The sequence below is a fragment of the Nannospalax galili genome, unplaced genomic scaffold (genome assembly GCF_000622305.1).
Source record: "Nannospalax galili isolate Female #2095 unplaced genomic scaffold, S.galili_v1.0 scaffold734, whole genome shotgun sequence".
NCBI classification, from domain to species: domain Eukaryota; kingdom Metazoa; phylum Chordata; class Mammalia; order Rodentia; family Spalacidae; genus Nannospalax; species Nannospalax galili.
The window spans coordinates 3,503,597-3,518,737 of record NW_008337073.1 but is presented as its reverse complement, the minus strand read 5'-3'; the positions used below and the strand labels follow the sequence as shown (position 1 = coordinate 3,518,737).

General features: G+C 40.0%; 2 protein-coding genes across 2 annotated transcripts in view; one reads left to right on the top strand and one right to left on the bottom strand.

Moving 5' to 3' along the window:
* Nucleotides 1–1,620: 1,620 nt before the first annotated feature.
* On the top strand, nucleotides 1,621–9,137 carry Snrpf (small nuclear ribonucleoprotein polypeptide F). The gene is made up of 4 exons (XM_008832067.3): nucleotides 1,621–1,759; nucleotides 3,818–3,943; nucleotides 8,457–8,521; nucleotides 8,998–9,137. Exons 1-4 carry the CDS (start codon nucleotides 1,757–1,759, stop codon nucleotides 9,062–9,064), a joined length of 261 nt encoding a protein of 86 aa, XP_008830289.1. The 5' UTR covers nucleotides 1,621–1,756; the 3' UTR covers nucleotides 9,065–9,137.
* Nucleotides 9,138–9,281: 144 nt separating this feature from the next.
* The window catches only part of Ccdc38 (coiled-coil domain containing 38), a 62,790-nt gene continuing 56,930 nt past the window's right edge, over nucleotides 9,282–15,141 (bottom strand). Inside the window, 3 exon segments of the mRNA XM_029563106.1 lie at nucleotides 9,282–10,230; nucleotides 12,482–12,575; nucleotides 14,834–15,039. Coding sequence (XP_029418966.1) covers nucleotides 10,120–10,230; nucleotides 12,482–12,575; nucleotides 14,834–15,039 — 411 coding nt within the window. The 3' untranslated portion in view covers nucleotides 9,282–10,119.

Genomic DNA, 15,141 nt, shown 5'->3' with positions numbered 1-15,141 from the left:
ATTCCTGAAATTGTGAGGCAAAATAAACCTCTCCTATGCTTTTTAAGGTATTTTGTCACAGTGGTGCAAAGGTAATACAACAGTCATGTTCCTATTAAATATAACATACTGCTTTTTCTCAAACCTATGCATATAAATACATTTTATGTTTCAATTCAGTTTCTCAGCTTCATCTGTCTCCTAGGTCTTGCCTACTATGGCTGCTCGGCAGTGCCTGGCTATACACTGTGGTCTCAAGTTCCTCCACCTGAAACTGACACCTGAGGTTCCTTCTGCCACAGTCACACTGCCAGTTAAAAGACAACTATAAGACCTGAGATCTGATTTTCCCAATTCTACCTTGGAATGGAGTCAGGAACTCTCCATTGGGCTCTAGGAGCCAAAAGGGGACCCACAGACAAATCTCTCTAGCCTCACTGATGCTCTCCAATGCATATTTACACAAAGCCCATCCAGAGACTGTCCCACATGGTCAAGCAACTGGTCTTGGCTCTGTGAAGAAACAGTGACAAGCTAAAATATGTAAACCCCAGCATCTGCTGCCTCTCCCTGGCCTTATCTTTCTGCCCCCTTACTCTCAGAGCCCTGGGATCACATTGGCCAATAAAGCATTCTCATTTAAATTTTTCCCTAGGGTCCGATTTATAGAGATACCGGGACCCAGGTACTGGAAGAGGAATTTCTTTCAAGTCAGAGAAATGGAAACAATCACTATGTTTCCTGGATGATTGGATTTGTAAAAGTATGGTAGAAAATTTGAATCTTATAATGAGTATCTTTTTTCCCCCCTGAATTTTGTAACGTCCCCCATAAAGCTTGGGCACAAATCTGCAGCCCATCTTTTATTCTCATTACTTATTTCTCTTACAAATATGACTTCAAGTTCTTTTCGGAATAAAGCATATAGCTTGATATATGAGAAAAATACTTAAATGATCTGTTCTGAGTTTATCTAATTCGCGGTGTTTTATTACCTACGAAATCAAGTTAGAAGTCAGAGTAGGGATCTCCAGGGTTCTAAGTTTAAAATTCATGGATTTGTCAATGCCGACTTAGTAATTTGAGTATATTTGAATGCCAGGTCCAGCAACCGCGGAAAAAGCTGTAGTAAAGTTGTATCTAATCAAAATGTATCTCTGAGATAGGTGGCATACTTAAATAATATAAATGACATTCTTTAGATGTAGGCCAATTTCAAATCTTGATTTTCTTGGAGGAATCTGTGTACTTTTCAGATTCATATAAGAGTTAGCCTCGCCATAAAGGAAAAAAGTACCATTTTACACAGATTTTATATCACGAGTGAATCGATATCTGAAGCACTGAGATCACGGGGAAAAATAAATGGGATTCTGAATGACACCTTGACTTCAGACGGATGCCCCGTCCGTTCTCCAGGGTGCACCTCGCGGCCGTCGCCTCCCAGCAGGAAAGTCAAGCAGAAGTCGGCGTTTCCTCCGCGAGTCCACGCCGCTACGCTCGCTCAGTTTGTCTAAAGAAGCACAGAAGCTGGGCACAAGCCCGCGGCTGGCGGCTGGTTGCCAGGAGACACCGTCCGCCATCTTCTCCAATCAGCGCGCACCTCTTTGTGTCCAATCACAAAAGCCGAGAGAGCGAGGTCGGAGGCCAAAGGTGATACCGCCTTTTGGCGGCCATTTCTCTTGGCTCGTCTGCCCCGGCTTGAGGCTCCAGCCACGAGGGACACGCGGCAGCGGAGTCGGCGGCGAGTGGCCTGCGGCGTTCGCGCGTGTTCGCGATGGTAAGGAGGACGCGCACTGCGGACGAGAGGTGGGCGGCCTCTCGAGGCCTGCTGCCTGCTGCACCTTCCACGCCTCCTCGTTCGGCTGCAGCGCCGGCCGCCCCTTCTCCCGCCCGTGGGCTCTAGGCGCGCTCCCCGGGTGCTCTTCCTCCCGTCTTCCCCTCTGCTTGAACCTCAGCCTGAGGCTCCCGTGTTTGCGGCACAGGGTAGGGGTAAAACTGAAGCGAGTTTTCGTTGTCTGTTCAACAACGCTCCCAAAGGCGCTTCTCATGCCTTGATATTGACAATCCTAGCCCAGTCCTCTGGAACAGAAAGCCCAGGCTACAGGCTACCCTTTCATTCATTAGTAAGTCAAGCACGCTACCCGCCTACCTGCCAGGTACTGTTCTTAAGCTCTAAGCTTATGGGGTGCAAAGTACTAATTCAGACCGTGCATTGCTTCTCTAGTGTGGGAGGTAGATATCAGTCAAATAATAACAGCAGTAAACCATTGCAGAGGATGGTAACTGCTAAGAAGGAAGCTGACAGGATGCTGAGAGGTGCATTGGTACGATTAGAGGGTTGAGGGGTGGCCTCTCTAGGAGGTGGCATTTAACGTAAAACCAAAGTGATAGAAAAAGCAGGAGGAAGAATGTTTCTAGCATAGGCAACAGCACCCTAAGCCCTAACTGGAAGGTAAGTTAGACTACTTGGAATTGACACAAATTTACAGCTGCCCTTGTGATAGAATAGGGCTACTTCCTCTCACATGCCCTGTTAGAAGTTTGATTCTACTTCAGGTGCAATTGGAGAAGATTGACACTTTTTTTAAAGCACAACACAGCAATTTATTTAGATGCTTAAAATGAATACAAAGGGAACTAAAGACCACAAAATTTTATACATACTACAACGTCGTGTCATATATTAGATGGTATAAATGAATATACCAAATGGTGTTCAACTCGAGAAAACTAAATATCCCAAATGTAGCACTAACTGTGCTTGCTGCTTCAACACAACATACTTACAGATCTAAAAGGTGCGATTGACATATTAAACAGAAATATTACATGGTTTGAGATTATCTGATAATAAATGACTGATGGTGGAATTTGGAGACTTGTTAAGTTATTGTAGTAGTCCCCAGTCCTCCAAGATCACTGCTGATCTTAGAGGGGTTTAGTAGTCAAGTTTCTTGATCATTTTCTTTGGAATGACGGATGAGTAGATGAGGAAAAGTCTGAATTTATAGGGAATAATACTGTTTTGAAGAATGAACTTTAGATGATTGTATTAAGAAAGTACTGCTCGTATTATAACGTCAAATAAGACCTAGCCCACTTCCCAGTACAAAGCCAAATGGTGTCTGCCCTCTGCATCCTTCTCTAGCCTGTTTTGGGACTGTCACTGACAGAACACAGTTATTAAGTCTCCAGAGATCACCTAAATACCTGTACTTTTTTAAAAAAACGACTTTTAAAAGCTGGGCGTGGTGGTGCACATCTTTGATCCCAGTGCTTGGATTAAGAGGCAGAGGCAGGCGGATCTCTGTGAGTTCTCTGTGAGCCTGGTCTACATCATGAGTTCCAGGATATCTGAGGCTACAGGTAGACCCTGTCTCAAAAAAAAAACAAAAAAAACAAAAAAAAAAGAAAAGAAAAACAAAACAAAACAAAAATGTATGTGTATGAGTCTGAGAATATGTGCACCACATATTCAGACATATTCATACATAGGTATTCAGAGTGCTTTTGTTTTTATTTTTGTAATACTGAGAATTGAACCAGTGGCCTCACGCATATTTGGCCAGGGCTCTGCCACTGTGCTACACCCCAGTCTGGTAGTTAACACTAAGTGCTAGTGAGTACTTTTGTTTCAGTGAGTTAAAGATGAAACTGCTAAACGAATTTTTAGTTTTCCCTTATGCTCTTCAGCAAATTGTGTAGTGAAATGGCAGTGCAGAGTTCGCCTCATCTGGATGCCATAAAGTCTGGCTTGCTACTTTGGCAGAGAGTGGTGGTAGAAGCTTAGAGCAAACTTACTGAATATTTTTGTTTTATTTTTTTTTTTGTACAGAGTTTACCCCTCAATCCCAAACCTTTTCTCAATGGACTGACAGGAAAGCCAGTGATGGTGAAACTAAAGTGGGGTATGGAGTACAAGGGCTACCTGGTGTCTGTAGACGGCTACATGAACATGCAGGTAAGTCAGAAAGTCATAGAGGTCATAAAGTATATTGATTTTGCTTCACCTCAAAGGTTTACTCTGACTAATAAGAATACATGCAATTAAACTGACAAACAGAAAGCAGAATTTTGGATTGAAGCATACTTCAGGGAGGATGCTAAAACTGTGATGTATTTGGGGGTTATAAGACATGGGGTTAAATCAGAGTTCAGACATGGATTTTATTCTTGGTGGTTAAAGAAAGAAGAACTTGACATTTGATTTATAATACCATAAGAGAGAAACTCATTTTTACAGAAAACACAACTTCTTAACACTCAGTTCTTTGAGAAATTTTTCAAGTGAAAATCATAAATTGTTTTAATGAATTCTGAAGACACAGCACGAAAGTAATTCAGTAAAAGTATGTCTTCATGGGGAAGATAGATGAGACAAAGGAATTGATGAACTGACTATGTAAGTTTCTGCAGACATGATTCAGCCAAGTTTTTTTTTCTTTGTAATTACCTTTTTATTGTAGCAAAGTATGTACTAAAAAGTTGCCCCTTTGGGCATTTTCAGGTCTATAATTCAGTGGCATTAAGTACAATCAAATTGCTTTGCATCAGCATTACCATTTCCAGAACTTTTCCAGAATCCAAAAGTGGATTAAAACATTAAAAACACAACTTCCAGCCAGGTGTCGGGGCAGGTGGATCACTCTGAGATGCAGGCCAATCTGGTCTACGTAGTGAATTTTAGGCTAGCTGGGCCTATAGGGAGACTATTTCAAAAAACCAAAACCAGCTCCCCATTTTCTGCTCCCCACTGCCATCCAGTCCCTGGTAAGCACTGTCTCCGAGTTTGTTTATTCTAAGTACCTCACATAAATAGGATATACAGACAGCCTTGTATACCTTTGGGTTCCACGTTTTCGGATCCCGCTAACTTCTGATAGAAAGTACTTAGGGGAATTTATACTGTATTAGGTATTATGAGTAATTTAGAGATTAAAATATATGGAAGATATTGATAGGTTATTTGCAAATACTACACTGTTTGGAATAAAGAGCTTGAACATCCTTGGATCTGTGAGAGGGTCCTAGATCCAATCTCCCATGGATACCTTGGGTCAAATGTTTTATCCTTTTTGTCCAGCTTGTCTGAGTTGATATACTGTATTGAGGAGTCATTAGTAAAGTGTGTGAGAACTTAATAGTTCCTTAGGACTAAATAATATTCCATTGTATGGATAAATCACATTTTCATCTGTTCAGTTTTTTCTTTTTTATATATATTTTTATTTTATGTGTATGAGTGTATTGAATTGCCTGCGTGTATGTAAGTGCATCCGTCTCATGAAAAACCGGCAGAGGCCAGAAGAGCATATCGAATCCCCTGGAACAGTTGTTAGCTGCCATGTAGGTACTGGGAATTGAACCCAGGTCTTCTGGAAGAACAGCAAGTGTTCTTAACCACTGAACCATCTCTCCAGCCCCATTCAGTTTTTTCTTCAGATCAAACCCAGGACTTGTAGGCAAGCATTCTGCCACTGAGCTACATCCTCAACCTGTTCATGTCTTGATAGACACTTGGTTTGCTTACGTTTTGGCTGTTGTGAATATTATTACAAACATGAGAAGTCAAATATCTTTTCAAGTCTCTGCTTTTAGCTCTTTTTAGTATGCATATAGTGGAGTTACCGGTCCATTGGTCTTTCTGTTTTCAGATTTTTTGAGTAGTTGTCATAGTGTTTTATACAGTAGCTACATGGTTTTACATTCCTTCCAGTATTGCACAAAAGTTCCAGTTTACCCACATTGTTCTTCCATATAAAATAGCTATTCTCAGGACTGGAGAGATGGCTCAGCGGTTAAGAGCACTGGCTGTTCTTGCAGAGAACCCAGCACTCAACATCGAGGCTAACAACTGTCTATAACCCCAGTTCCAGGAGAATCCAGTGCTCTCTTACCACCTCTGAGGGCATTGCCTGACACAGGTGTACTTAGGCACATGCAGGCAATACACTCATACACACATAAAGTAAAAATAGCTGTTCTCTTGGATCTGAAATGGTACCTCATTTTGATTTGCATTTCCCTAATGATGTCGAGCACCTTTTCATATGTTAATTATTAGCCACGTGTTTATTTTCTTTGGAAGAATGTGTATTTACACTCTTTGCATATTTTTTAATTGGGTGGTTCTTTTTGATTCATGCATTTTAATTTATATTTTAATAAACTTTTAAATTTTTATTGAATTTTTTGGTTTTCATATAATATATTTGGATCATATTTAGACCCCCTCCCCTACCTGCACCCCCTAATACCCCCTGTCCAATTTCATGTGCTCTGTTTATATAATAGCCTAACAAGTCAAACCTGTGTCCCCAAATGACCCTTGATGTGTGTCCATCCACTGGAGGCCTGGTCAACACTTACAAAGCAAACTGACTCTCCCTAGCTTAGCAGCCGTTGGTTGCCTGCCAGTAGTAGTTCCTCAGCTAGGACTGGGGCTGCCTACCCACCTCCCCACTTCCATGCAGGGTTTGTCTGACTTGAGCTTACGCGAGTCTTGTGCTAAATTGGGGTATTTGCTTGTTGATGGTGGTTTAATTGTAGTTTTTGCTCATATTTTAAAGGTTACTTAGGTTGACAGCTCAACCAAGAATCAAGGATTTCATGCTTGTAAGCAAAGTGCTAATGGAAATACTGGGAAATTCTTGAAACAATTGTTCTTTTGAAGACTAGAAAAATCTAAAAAGTACATCCATTGTGCTGAAAATGTTCTGGAATTAGTGATAAAAGTTGCACAATTTTAGGATTATGCTTAAGACCACAGGAGTATATGATTTTGTTGTTGTTTTGTTTGTCTTTTTTGAGACAGGGTCTCCCTGTAGCCCCAGCTGGCCTGGAACTCACTATATAGACCAACCTAACCTCGAACTCAGAGATCCGCCTGCCTCTGCCTTCGAAGTGCTGGATTAAAGGTGTGTGCCACCATGCCTGGCCAGGTCTATATGATTTTAAAATAGATTTTTACAATGGAAATTACAGTAAAAATAAGTAAACAAATAAAAACAATAGGGCTAGAGATGTAGCTCAGTTGTTAGAGTACTTACCTGGCATGGATAAGCCCTGAGTTCTATCCCCAGCACCACGTAAGCCAGGCTGGGTGATAAAAGCCTGTAATTTCAGCAATCAATTGGTAGATACAGGAGGATCAGAAAGTTAAAGGTCATCCTCAGCTACATAGCAGGTTGGAGACCAGCTTGCGGTACAAGATACCATATCGTTCCCCCCCCCAAAACAAATCCACCTAATATTTTCTAATTAATGTAGCTTCCTAGAACTACCAAATGTATTTCTGGATGGGCCCAGTTTTTTAGTTAGTTCACTTAGCAAAAATTTGCTTGTCAGTTTATTTGGCATTGTAAATATAATAACTGTTAACAAAACAAAGTCCTGTTTTCAAGAGTATGCTTCAGTGGTGGGAGTTGACAGTGTCACATAATTAGATTAGGTATAATAGCTTGAAGATAAAGAAAGCAAAACCAAGGTGACAGAGTGCAGTGTTACTTTCTGGGGAAGTAAACTTGAGGTGAGACCAGAATTAGCAATGTGAGTATCTGGGGAAAGAGCATCTCAGTTGACAGGAACAGCAAATGCAAAGCTTCTGTAAACGGGAGTGCTTGGTGTGTTCAAGGCACAGCACGAAGGACAGGATAGAGTGAGTGGGGTTGGATTGGTAGCCATGGAGCCTTTTAAGCAATAGCCAGGGCTTTGAATTAATGGACGTTAGGAAGCTTTGGAACACTGCAATTTTGAAGCGAGGTAAATATTGGAGGATAGGTCAAAAATCATGACTTAAAAATTAGTTGTTCTTAATACATTATTTCTGATAGCTGTCACATGAATGAGTAGTCTCAGAAACACACATCTCTGATGACACCATGTTTTCTGGCTGCTTTTTGTTTTCTACCAGAAAGAGTAACACCTAGCATTCTTTAAATGCCATATGATACATCTACTTATTTTTCTTTCCCTTGTCTACCTGCCTGTTTAGGAAAGAAACTTCCCTCTTTTTTCTCCTGTTCATGCCTTTAGCAACCCCAGATCGTACTGGTGCTGATTTTTTTAAATTACAAAAGGAATGCTAGACAATTTAAAATTAGAAATAGGGGCTGAAGAGATGGCTCAGCTGTTAAAAGTTTGGCTGCTCTTGCAGAGGACCTAGGTTCGATTCCCAGGACCCACATGGTGGCTAGACCTACATGGTGGCTAGAAAGAAGGATTACATAGTTGAAGATTTAACAACTTTTCAAACAAGGTTTATTATTAGTTTTGTGTCCATGGATGTTTTACTGAATATATGAAATCAAAAGGAGCTACAGTAGTAATAGAAAGCTAATCTTCTAATTAGTAATTACAGATAAGTTTTGAGTTGGTGTAGACAGGTCTCAGTTAATAAGTTCTCTCACCAGGAATATGTTTTACATTGTTTTTCTCCTGTACTGTTATACTAATATCTTTCTTTTTATCTAAAGCTTGCAAATACAGAAGAATACATAGATGGGGCATTGTCTGGACATCTAGGTGAAGTTTTAATAAGGTAACAAACAGCATTAGTGTATGTTAAAAGTTATGGGTGAACATTAGAAATACCTACTTAAGTAAATAAGTGCTTTAGTTTTGGAATTACTCTTAAAAATCACTTAATGTGACAATACAACTGGACTTGAGAAGTCTTTGAAATTGCTAAATTGGTCAAAGAGAAGATTTCATTTAAGGTTTTCCTAATGTCAATACTCTATTTCTGGCTCTTAGCTCTAACCTTTTTTGCTGTTGTAGCTTAGTTCTGCGTTTCAGCTGAGCCTGGCTGCTGAGGGTTCTGTTACATGCTTTGTCCACTAATAGCAACCGTCCAAACTGAGGGCCATGTGCCTTTAAACAGAATGTGTAAAACTACTAGACAAAGAATGATAGGTTTAAGTTTAGTATTTCCTAGTGAAAAGAATGGAGGATGAGAATTCAGATCATGCATGATTTCTGATGAAATGTCACAGTGGTCTGTTTTTCTTTTTACAGGTGTAATAATGTCCTTTATATCAGAGGTGTTGAAGAAGAGGAGGAGGATGGGGAAATGAGAGAATAGCATGTTTTGTTGGGGGATTTTTTTTTTTTAATGTATATGTATTTCTACACAATAAAATTTTTTTTCAACTTGACTTGTGACCTGTTTCTGTACAGAGCTCAAGTGCTTAAACAGTGGATAGATAATTCACAGAATTAAGGCTCTAAGGCCACCCAGTGTAATTTCAGATGGTTCTCTTCTGTTCCGTATAAAAAAATTTTTTGCCCAGTAAAAAAAGAAATCTTTCTGTGCCCAGTACTGGGTTTTTTTTCTCCTTCCATAAAGGATAATTATATGCTTTAGAATTTTTCTGAAGGCAAATTTTAGGCCTTTTCTTGGAAGTATATTAACTGAGACCTTTTAAAAGCAACTCTGTTTTCTAAGGTTTCTTGAGTCACTTTTAACATGTATAAAGTTAAACATTTTCTTAGTAAATCTATACTGTATTAATAAATTATGTTATTTCAGTATCAATATAGGCTAAGTAATATACTTACTGTAGCTAAGTCAAAATATGAAAATTGAAATGGTTGTGGAGATAAGGCACATTCTAAATTATGAACTGATATTTAGGCTAAAGCCATGTGGTTTGTTGGTTCACTTAATAAAATTTTAAGAGCTTAATGTGAAATAAAAACCAGTCTCATAATTGTTCTGAGTTACTAGTTTTCACATTTTAACCCTGTCTAAATGTTTTAAGAATTGTGCATTGTTAAAATGTATATTCCATAGCAATGAACTTCCTTATAGATCGGTTCAGAAAATACCATTTAAATTCTCTTGTTTTGAGAGAGCCCATTATTTTACTTAATGATCATTCTCCATATAGTTATGTCAACAACCATTATGACTTTGAATCTGTATCTTCAGCTGGGACAACTCAAAATACAATATTGCTTAACTATGTGGAATAATATTAGTAATGCAAAGTTTCAATGAAAGAAAATGTCACTCCCAGTCCTATAAACTCCGGAATAAGGGCCTGCCTTTCTTGAATTCATTAGGACAGAGTGCTGCCATTACTTAGAGTGAAAATCTGCATAAAACGTGACAATAAAGTGTCTTAATGCTCCCATTCAACTGAAAAAATATTCTTCCTCCTGCGATTTTGTTCTTGTATCACTAGCTGGAAGTAGCTGCTGTTTGTTAGATGAAGGTTTCGACCGGTAGATGAGTCGTCTTCCCACCTGAAACAGGAAAAACAAAATGTTTTTTAGCATAACCAATTTCTATTTATATATATATATATATGTAATACCAGTATCAACTGGATTTTTTTAACATGAATAAAATGGTTTAAAGTAATACAGTTACAAGGGGCCTGATAACCTAATAGATGTCCAAGATGTTGGGCAACTTGAGCACCCATTGTATGCAGAAGACAGTGATTAGATTTTATGGCTAAATAGGGAGTTCTGTGCAGTCATGAAGGAGCACCTGGCTCAGATACAGCCCGCCTAGAAAGTACCTTCTTGGAAGCTAACATTTAATTTCTCGTTAAGTGCCACAGCCAGGTTTTCCTGCATGGTTAGAAGAGATTGCTTTCTTGCCTGGCATCTAGAAGTTTTGTTGAACAGAAACTTCAGAAAACCTTACATTATCTTCTTAAACACCAACATCACTTGGTTTTTGGAAGTTGTTTACGTCAGGAGGGGTGTCAGGAAACCTGTCACACCTCTTCATCCTCTAGAGGTATTCTCAAGTATATTACTTAAGATCTTCTCCTCCTTTGCTTTTTGTTTTCCTCTTATAGGTGACTCTTTGTGAGTTAAATGTATGGATGAGGAAAGTTTAACCTGAGATTGGAATCTCCACTATGACTCAGAGGGCACTGCTGGCCTGGTAGGCTAAACAGCCCCAGTGTAAGACTCTTCCCTCCATTGCAGAATGCTTGGCACATCTGGTCCTAGGAAACTAAACTCAGTAGCACTTTTCCCCCATCATTATTAACAACAGAAATATCCTTGGGGAATTGGAAGCCCTGAATTCCTTTTCTAATGTCAGAGTGGTTTTTTTTTTTTTTTTTTTTTAAATTCAGTGATCTTTGGTAACCTTTATTAATACCATTTGAGAAATTTCCAGTGATGAAGTGTTGTGAGTAAACGATCAGGGTCTTCATTTGTTGACCTACAAGATCACTGTTTTATATATGGGTATTTACCATGGCAGGCATTGGTTAAAGACCATAGAAACTGTCTAGAAGGAAAGATGGATACACTGAAAAAAAGGCTCTGGGTTCAATCACCAGTACTACAAATAAGGAAAATTTCAGTCTGGTGTGTTTACTGATTGATGGTAAGATGGACATGTAAAGTGATAAGTGCAGAATTCTTTTGGGACATGACAGGTGAAGACAATTCACAGCTAAAACTGAAGTAAATCTTTCCAATATAAGGTATGTAGTAAGGTATCACTTTCTGATAATATACAATAACAGCTATGATCCATCAGAACTTTTCAAGTTGTACCTCAGAGGACTGGTTATATACTATACTATATTAGTACTATAGTAAGAATCAGTGTCCACATAGCTTTGCAGATAATCATGACTTTATCTTCCTGGAATATATTTTAGTCTCTCAGAGGGAACAGAGTGACATAGAAACAAAGGCTTTACCCATGTGAAAATTGGCAGTAGCTGCCAACCGCAACCCCAACCTGATGGGATATAATCTTGTAATACAAAGAACCCTGGCTTCTGCTTCTACTGCTGCTGTTAAATCAGTGACTAGGCAGATCATCTTAACTTGTACTAACCCATTATCCATGGAGGAGCTAGAAATCCCTTTGAGTTACATGTAATTACCTAAGTTCACTGTTTCCAAAACAGGATTCATAGCTAAAATTTGTAAGAAAAAAATGTATGCAGTAATACATAGAATATCCTCACAGGAATGCAAGAGAAATGTAACTGGTTTCCTCCAGGAAGGAACAGGAAAATGGACTTCTCTGAATACTCTTTTCTGTCTGAACTTTGAATATGTACTAACTTTATTATTTTTTATTTTTGGTAGCCTCAGCTTGCCTGGAACTTGCTATGTAGACCAGGCTGGCCTCGAACTCACAGAGATCCACTTGCCTCTGCCTCCCAAGTGCTGGGATTAAAGGTATGTGCCACCATGCCGAGTTTGAATATGTATTAAGTTTAAAAACTAACACTTTAGCACTGTCTCAAACCAAACCAAACCAAACCAAAAAAAAAAACCACTTTAGAAATCTGGTTTCTTTAAAGAGACAGAAGAGGCTACTTAATTAAAAAGTGGGTCTGCTAGAGAACTAGAGACCTAGTGACCTGAGTCACTCAAAGTAAGAAACCAGAGGGCAGTTGTGTTGTGGGCTGGAAAGGTTCTATCAGCAAAGTTCAGCCTGAATAAGGTTGGTCCTCACCACCAAGGCGCTCCCGGGACACAGGGCAGACCTGCTCATTGCAAAACAAACCTTTCTCTTTGGCTGTGCTACTGCCCTCTCCAGAGCGGCTTTCAGCCTTTCCTCCTGGTGTTTTTGTTTTTCTCTAAGTTTCTCTTCACGCAACCTGTCAGAGAAGGAGAGGAACTTTTTTGTATAAATTCTATAAGTCATAAAGCAGTTCAATAGTATTACAATTATTTTAGTAATGAACTCTCCAAATGTAAGATTTCCATGATAGTAGCATTTGAATATTCCAGCAATGGTAAGAGATTGCATTTCACTATTTTGGAGAAGTAACTACCCAGACTTTGGTCAAAAACAGAGCCAAGTCTCATCTCTCCACTTCTGGTACAGTGGCCACTTGAACTCCTGGCTAATCCTCCCTGACTTCAAAATTTCTCAGAGTAACACAGAAAAGTACATGCATCACTTTACTCACCTTAATGTATTACCAAAACCCGCTTTCCAGATATTTTTCAGTGACATCATCAATTTAGGACAATAAAAGTCATTTGTTTAACTTTGGGGCGGGGGTTCGTGAGGAAAGCAAACTGTTTAGTACAAGGCTTGGCGCAGAATTGGCACTCAGTAGGTAATATCTCTTCTGGGAGCCTTTGTAATTCTATCCTCCATGAGAATGGGAATAACATTTACTGAACCATTTTAATGAAAATTAGGTGCTGCCAAACCATGGAGAAAATTCTCTAAAAGACTAAAATAACGAACTCAATGTACGCGTTACTCTTGAAAATAAGCTATAATTGCACTTTCAAGAAAATAACATTTGCAACTGTAAAAAATAGGCCAGAGCTGTTCATCTGCCCCAGCGAGGTCATCTTGCGGAAGGATTCCTCCACTTAGATTCAAGTTTGCCTGATGCTCAGAGCCATCTCAGTCACCTTAATGTAGTCTGAACTTCATTTTATTTTGTCTTTTCGAGGCAGGGTCTCTCTGTCTCTGCCCTAGCTGACCTGGAACTCACTATGTAGACCAGGCTGGCCTTGAACTCACAGAGATCTGCCTGCCCCTGCCTCCCATGTGCTGGGACTAAAGGCGTGCGCCACTACGCCCAGCTCTGAACTTCATTTTATATGAGAGATAATATTGTCCGTGCATCAGTAATCAAGTAAATAATGATTCATATGGGCCAAGCATGCTTTCACATGGATTAGTTAATACAAGAAACCTATGGGGGCTGAAGAAATGGCTTATAGCAAATTAAGAGTAGCGGCTGTTCTTACAGAAGACCCCACTACCCATGTGGCAGCTAATAAGCGTCCGTAACTCCAGTTCCAGGGTAATCCGATGTTCTCTTCTGACCTCCACAGGCATTGCGTGACACAAATGCACTAACACACATACAGGCAATGCACTTACACAAAAATAAAAACAAATAGAGCCTTATGGGGTAAAGATGATGTCTGCTTTTATTACAAAGAGATTGGACAGGCTGTGCCGCAGGCAGGCTCCATGCCTATACCTGTCACCATAGTACTAATCTACCCTTAACATATTTTTGTGCAATAACATGAACATTATCCCACTTAGCATTCTCTACATGCCACATTATATTAGCAATCATATCAATAATAATCATTGCCCCCAACAAGATGAATATAAAAGTTCTTAAGGGCATGGTGGCACACACCTTTAGTCCCAGCACTCAGAGGCAGAGGCAGGTGGATCTCTGTGAGTTCAAGGCCAGCTTGGTCTACATAGTTCCAGGTGAGCTGGGGCTACAGGGAGACCCTGTCTCATTAAGACCAAAAAAATAAAAAAATAAAAAGTTCTTAATGTGGTATAGAAATCTGTGTGTTCTGAAGGGTTCCAGTGAGGCCTGGGGTGAGGTTCAGGGATGGTGATTCTCACACTGGAATAAGGGACTCAGTGTGTCAGTGCTGGGAAAGTATTGCTGGTTATGGCTCTGAGGAAAACTCGTATGCCTCTGACTTTCAAGCAATTCATACGTTGTCTTCGATGGTTTTCTAATGAAGTGCTCCTAATTCGATGTCTGGGACCTTCACCACAAGTGTAGCTCCTCCACATAATAGCTCTTCAAAAATGTGCATGTAATGACTGTGTTCACTCGGAGACCCCCCTCCCCTCCCTCCTCTGTATCCATCCCAAATTAGGTCAGTTTCCCCTGGTGAACTCTTTGTTTACTTAGCACCTGTCCTTGACACTGCTCATTACCAACAGTAACAACACATTTGTTTCCTAGGAATATTTGATGAAATACTCTCTATGGGGAGGGCAGGCATGGGCTGACCCCTCTACTTCATCCCCACACAGCAGTTTGCCTTGTGTGGGATTGGCTAGCTGTGGAATTTCAGCCAAAGCAGCAACCATTAAGCCATTCTACACTGATAGGACTGGCCGTACTTTTGCCGCCGCTCCTTCTGCTTTATCCTTTCAATTGCGTCCACATTTTCTTTGGGAATAGATTCAATGAGGTCGCTCAATTCCACCAAGCGAGACTCGACTTTCACCAGCTTTTGAATGGCGTTCAGGCTGCCAACCTCAGCATCTCCAATGCAGGCTCTGTATACTTGATTGATTTTTCTGCTGAGTGAGTCTATCAGCTTTTCCTGAGATTGTAAAGACAGAGCAGAAAGCATCATAGCACTACTTGGCAACTTGCTTGTAAAAAACACAAAATTCCATTTTACTCTATTACAACGAAAGTCCTT